The sequence below is a fragment of the Ornithodoros turicata genome, chromosome 8 (assembly GCF_037126465.1).
Source record: "Ornithodoros turicata isolate Travis chromosome 8, ASM3712646v1, whole genome shotgun sequence".
Taxonomy (NCBI): Eukaryota; Metazoa; Arthropoda; class Arachnida; order Ixodida; family Argasidae; genus Ornithodoros; species Ornithodoros turicata.
The window spans coordinates 39,883,548-39,889,547 of NC_088208.1; the positions used below are offsets into that span (position 1 = coordinate 39,883,548).

The window sequence follows — 6,000 nt, forward strand, 5'->3', positions numbered from 1 at the left end:
TCTGGGCCTGAAAACGATTTATGTGTGCTTGAATGGACCTTTCCCTGTTTGTAAACAAATGACGTCATAGCGCTCCCGAAAGCCACGGTCTTCTGTCGTGAAATGGGCGCTGTAATCCCGTACTCCCTGCGTTCCCGGTCGCCGTGGCTACGGTTTCGGTTGATTTGCGTATCAAAATTTGAGGCTGGATATTTTAACGCACGTGAGTGCTTCGGGATTTTTTTTAAAACGTGGAATAGCTTTCAACTAGAATAGCCTCTCATTCTGCTATCTGGCTTTTCCCCGAAATCCCCCGATTAAAAAGATTAAGCACCACTATGGCAGTGAAACTGCTCCTGGGGCCGTGTCCTGGGCACACTGAGATGGTGACAGTTAGATCGGGCGAGTTTAGGTTACATTCGTCGATAGTGCTTTTGGAGGGGACAGCTGCCGTACTGCCATCGAACTGTTTTAGCAGGCGTTCGCACACGTTGCGGGGTATATTATCGTATTTAACTTGAGAAATTGTCGTAAATTTAGCTCATTTCGGTATATTCACGCTAAGTATTTCGAATGATATTTGTACAGGTGCTATTTTCTGGCTTTACGCTTCGTTACTTCGAAAACATGCAATAACAAGTGCGCGGAAACATCTCGCACTTATAAGCGAATTGCGAAACTTTCCGGTTCTCCAAGGGTAGATGACGTCATCGCCTGATCTGGCATCTGCCCCCTTAGTAACGGAGCAGGTAGCTTTCAACAACAGTGCTTTTGGACTGAGTCCGTCCTCCCTCAGATGCCACAGCCTTCCTGCATAATGAACATAAGCAAACGGAAACTGAATGCACGGTGTTGCCAGATGGATAGCAGACCGTGCACATTATGACGTCATCCTTCTTAAAACTAGAATTCAGTTTTAGGACACTTATATGTCACACACACACACAGAAGCAATATTTTGATGGAATACAACGTGAGGGACACTTACTGAATTGCATGAATTCTGTGTACGGTTCTGAAGAAACCATAGATTCAGTCCGCTGCGTGGCGTCACTTCAAACCACAAAGAAGACAGCAGCACGGTGTTCGTGACCGCGTGCGAACGTTGTTCGATCATCGAGGCTGAAGGATCCGCAAGCTTCGCTCTTGACGAAATGAAACGGCAAGACTTTCTCTCGCTCGCTGCGCTACTGTTCGTCGCATGGTTGACCGTCACAAGCTTCTTCAGTTACTACGGTTTAGGTCAGTTAGACCGCATCAGGGAACCTGGCGAACCATGGAAACTGACCTCTGTGGTACAGCGTCCAGCTCTTGCACGGCGCCATAAGCAGTTGCTCGAGCTCTCAGATCGTAACGTCTCGGAGACCGCACTTCTGGAGGGCGTAGCACCTGAACCGAAACCACCGGGAGAAATGGGTGCAGGCGTCCAGCTCAAGAACTTGAGTCGCGAGCTGCAGGAGAAAGTCAAAGCTGGCTGGCAACTCCATGCATTCAACCAGTACGCCAGCGACAAAATCTCGCTGTACCGCAGCTTGCCCGATCCCAGGGACCCCGCTTGCAAATCGTTGCGGTACCGGGATAACCTTCCAGAGACCAGTCTCGTGATCTGCTTTCACAACGAAGCCTGGAGCACACTTGTGCGAACAGTCCACAGTGCGCTTCGGCGATCACCGCCGCACTTGCTGCGGGAGGTCATTATGGTCGATGATTTTTCTGATTTCCCTTACCTTCATACGCGTCTGGAGAACTATATGGCACGGTTCCCTAAAGTGCAAATAATAAGGCTGAAGAAGCGGGAAGGCCTGATTCGAGCCCGCCTTACTGGAGCGGCAGTGTCAACTGCACCGGTCATCACCTTCCTAGATTCCCACTGCGAATGCACTGACGGGTGGTTGGAGCCTCTTCTGGACCGAATCGCTGAAAATCCGTCGAACGTTGTCTCTCCCGTTATCGACGTGATCAACGACAACACCTTCGAATATGGCGTGTCGGACTACAGTGCTCTGAGCGTTGGCGGCTTCGACTGGACGCTGCAGTTCAACTGGCATCCCGTGCCAGAGCGGGAACGGAAACGAAGGAAGCACAACTGGGAACCACTTAGGACACCTACGATGGCCGGAGGTCTCTTCTCGATAGACAGAGCCTTCTTCGAGAAGTTGGGGACGTACGACAGCGGTTTCGATATCTGGGGCGGAGAGAACCTGGAGCTGTCCTTCAAGACCTGGATGTGCGGCGGTACTCTTGAGATCGTGCCTTGTTCTCGTGTGGGTCACGTATTTCGAAAACGAAGTCCATACAGGTTAGTTATGGCCCCCTTCTGCAGCATGTTTTTTTAAAGCGGGAATCGCATGGCACGAAAAAATATTCAGGACTTTGACCCGTGCATCACCGCATGCTAGCTACCAGGCTTGAGTTCAGCCAAAGGTGTCTGACCGTAACAGCCGACCTTGGGTTCCATCTCCTTTCAGCTATCCTGCTGAATATTCCTGTGTTTATAAAACGACGAGTCGCGGACATGCCAAAAAAAAAAAAAAAAAACGGTGTTGATGTGGTTCCCCTTCGGGCTCAATAGCCATTGGCTGCTTGCTACTTATCTGTGCCAGTTCCGGTTTCTGCGCAGAAATACGGCTTTGCCAGATAGTACCGCATTTGGTGCGAAGCCTATACAATCCCCGAAAACAGTACGGTCCCACTTAACCATGCGGTTCACGCTTTACAGCGCCCGAGGACAGGAGTGCTGTCGCAATCGTCCGATACTTTTCGCTTGCGAACAAGAACACCTGCGCGAGCTTGTGTGCGATGTGCTTGTCGCGGGCTTTTACATCCTTCATTTTTCCGGATACCATGCAGATTCAATTTCCCTGAATAATTGTAATGGACAAACAAACCGCATAGATGCCTGTCACGAAGGGCCAGACACAACGCCAAACAATTAAAGTGGTGTACTTAGCCATGATCTGCGGGATGTAAACACGGGTCCGCCGCGACATAACGTGACGTTGGTTGGAGTTCAGACGGTACGTGCCAAAATTAGTATCTGTAATTCGCAACCCTACTGGTAACGTGCTTTATGTCTAGACCTCCCATTTTCAGAATAACTTTGCAATCCGTCGACCGAGGCCGGCCGATATTTCGAAAGGAACATTCTTGAAGAGATTGTTCTAGTTGATTGTTCATTGTAGATTGTTCTAGTGTCCACAAGAATGCGCTATGATAGTGGGCCAGCCTTTCGCGCAGCCCGTTAGCTTTTCCCTTTCCCCTCCCCCCTCCTGCACGTAGAACGGGCTCGTAGGGTCGCTTTCAAATAAGACCCCAGAAACAACCGACAACGGCGAGCGTTCCTCTGTTCTTCGAAAAGCGACAACTGAGTCCATCACTATACTTGTTTTCATCCCCTAACAGAACGGTTACTCGTCTCTGCTGCAGGTGGCGGTCTGGAGTGAATGTCCTCCGTCGCAACACTATCCGCTTGGCCAAGGTCTGGCTGGACGATTACGCCAAACACTACTACGACCGTATCGGAAACAAGATCAGTGACGCCGGCGACGTGGAACCACGCAGGGCATTGCGTCGCAGACTCAAGTGCCAGTCCTTCGGGTGGTACCTGGACACGATCTACCCGGAGCTCTACGTTCCTGGAGAGACACTGGCCAAGGGAGAACTACGCAATCTCGGAGGAAGCGGTCTAACCTGCATGGACATGCCGATTGACCGTGGCCACATGAAGAAGCCAATGCAGATGATTGCGTGTCACGGTGATGGTGGGAACCAGTTGTGGATGCTCACCCCCAAGGGTGAGATTCGCCGGGACGAGGCCTGTTTGGATTACGACGGGAGGGGAGAGGACGTCTTCTTGTACCCCTGCCACGGATCGCTGGGCAACCAGCAGTGGGTTTATAATTTGACTTCGATGTCCGTCTTTCACGTACGTAGCCAGAAATGTATGGCTATGACTTTGGATCATCGGAGGGCCGGAATGGAGAAGTGCGACGGGAGCCCTAGGCAACGATGGAAGTTTGGGAACTAAATGTTGTTATAAATAGACGTACCTGCTCTTTCGGTCGCCATAAATACATACTTGAGGAGCGGACATAGAATGAATGTACCAATTCTTTTAATTCTGGAGACCAGATTTCACTCCGATGACCATTGGCTACTGATTCAGAGCTTGTGCTGTTGGCGCCTTCTAACTTCCTCTGGTATCTTTGACATTCAAAATATATGCGCATTCTGGTTGTCCCATACTTCAGGAATATTCTGCAGCAATGCGTCATACACAGCTTTCTGAGCCATCTCACTTCGTTGGGCAAGAAGGTATACAAGGCAATCTACAGGAAACTGTAGGGCGTGTAGGGAATGTGATTTCTTCGATGATAACCCTGTCGCGCGCGTCTCCAAGCAAAGCTTACCATGGCCTCTGGGACGAATCGTTGTGAGCGCCTTCCGAGAGAGGGCACGATGGCGCTGCAATCGACGACGCCGTGGACGTCGTCACTGTTCAGCAGGGTTGCTTGCATATACATCTCGGAATCGCAAGTGCCACTGACTGCTGCATGCTTTTCTCGATGTTTCCGGATCTTGGCTCTCGGGGACAAGGAATTGAGCTCCTCTATAGTTAGCGTGAGATTTTCTTAGGGGAATGCACTGGGATGCTATCATGCTGATGTAGAAGTTGGCTTTCTTTCAAGCGCTGGTCTACCCTTATACAATATGCGTACTATATGGAAATATGCGGATGTATCTTGATGATATAGTTCAGCTCTGCAACATAGTTTTGGACAGCGATTTCAAGACTTGTTTCGAATCTATAGCAAGTGTACCATATGGCGTAGCTATATGGTCCTATCACTCAGGCCAAGTTTGTCCTTGGGCAGCAGAATAATTAGATGATGGTGTTCAGAGTTTGTTGTCAAAGCTCGAGATGTAGAAAATATTCGTAAGAATCATCTCCATACAACTGGTTCTCGCACGTGATCGTTTGGTGTGTCACCGATATTATCCTTCGATATATCGGTTTTATGCTCGTTATATGTCGTTCGCTGTTGAGTATCATTCGTCATACGTTCATCCTTTCCACGGGCGCCGGAAGTCCCTCGCCACACGTTCGAAGGATTGGTACACCAAAACCGTTCCATGCCATTCTTGTTGCCCACAAGAAACGAAAGCCCGGAATTATTTATGGACCTCCTCCTGTCCGATCGCATCCGCGTCCCATTTCCGCAGTACATTGCATTGTTTTTCTTCCTTTCTGCCACATGGCATACATCCCCAACTCTCACAAAAAATAGAATAAAGGGGGAAAAGAGAACCGACGTAAGAACTGTAATAATAGTCCCCTTCGTTTTCATTAAGCCCAGACGCACGCACGCGCGCGACTACTACATCCCTTTCGATCAAAGCAAAGAAATCCGAGAGTCCGCCGGCGCGCTCTTATAATGGAGGCGCGCCCCCTACTGGTCTGCATCGCCCCTTCGCATTGGATCTCCCGCTGTGACCTTGGGTGAGCGATGCACCAATAGGCGGGCAGCTCGCGCTGGCAGACGTCATTAGCACGTGTTGCTGCCGCCCAGCACCGCTTCGTGATTGATGTATGTCCACCTCCGCGCCCGGGATTATATCAAAAAAGCAAAATAACAACTCGAGATGTGCCGCGTATCACGAATGGGTGGGTGGCCGGTTATTTTTCTAGGGCGTGCCAGGGATTGCGTTCGACGCAGGTAATGAGTTTTTTTCTTCTTTCGGTGATTTTTTATCAAGAAGAAAAAAAAGACCGTATGATCTAAGGAGTTACTCCTAGACAAGTCGCGAGACATTTCAAGCCGGATCTTAATTTCAATGAGTTTGAGCTTTGGTAATTGAGTTGGGAGGGTGTGCTATAGGCGCTTTGGAATACCGCTTGTTACGACTTAATAGAGTTTTACAGGAAGTTCAGAAAATGAAAAGGAACATAGTTTTACCGAGTCAGAATTATGTCTTATCGCGGAGGTGGTATTTTGAAGGACACTTTCGTTGTCAGTCGTG

The 6,000-nt window shown here is 49.5% G+C and overlaps 1 protein-coding gene across 1 annotated transcript; it reads left to right on the forward strand.

Moving 5' to 3' along the window:
* The first annotated feature begins 1,059 nt into the window (after nucleotides 1-1,059).
* Nucleotides 1,060-4,021, forward strand: LOC135366283 (putative polypeptide N-acetylgalactosaminyltransferase 9). Its single transcript, XM_064598956.1, has 2 exons — nucleotides 1,060-2,278; nucleotides 3,406-4,021. The coding sequence occupies exons 1-2, from the start codon at nucleotides 1,134-1,136 to the stop codon at nucleotides 4,004-4,006; spliced, it is 1,746 nt and encodes a 581-aa protein (XP_064455026.1). The 5' UTR covers nucleotides 1,060-1,133; the 3' UTR covers nucleotides 4,007-4,021.
* Nucleotides 4,022-6,000: the final 1,979 nt, after the last annotated feature.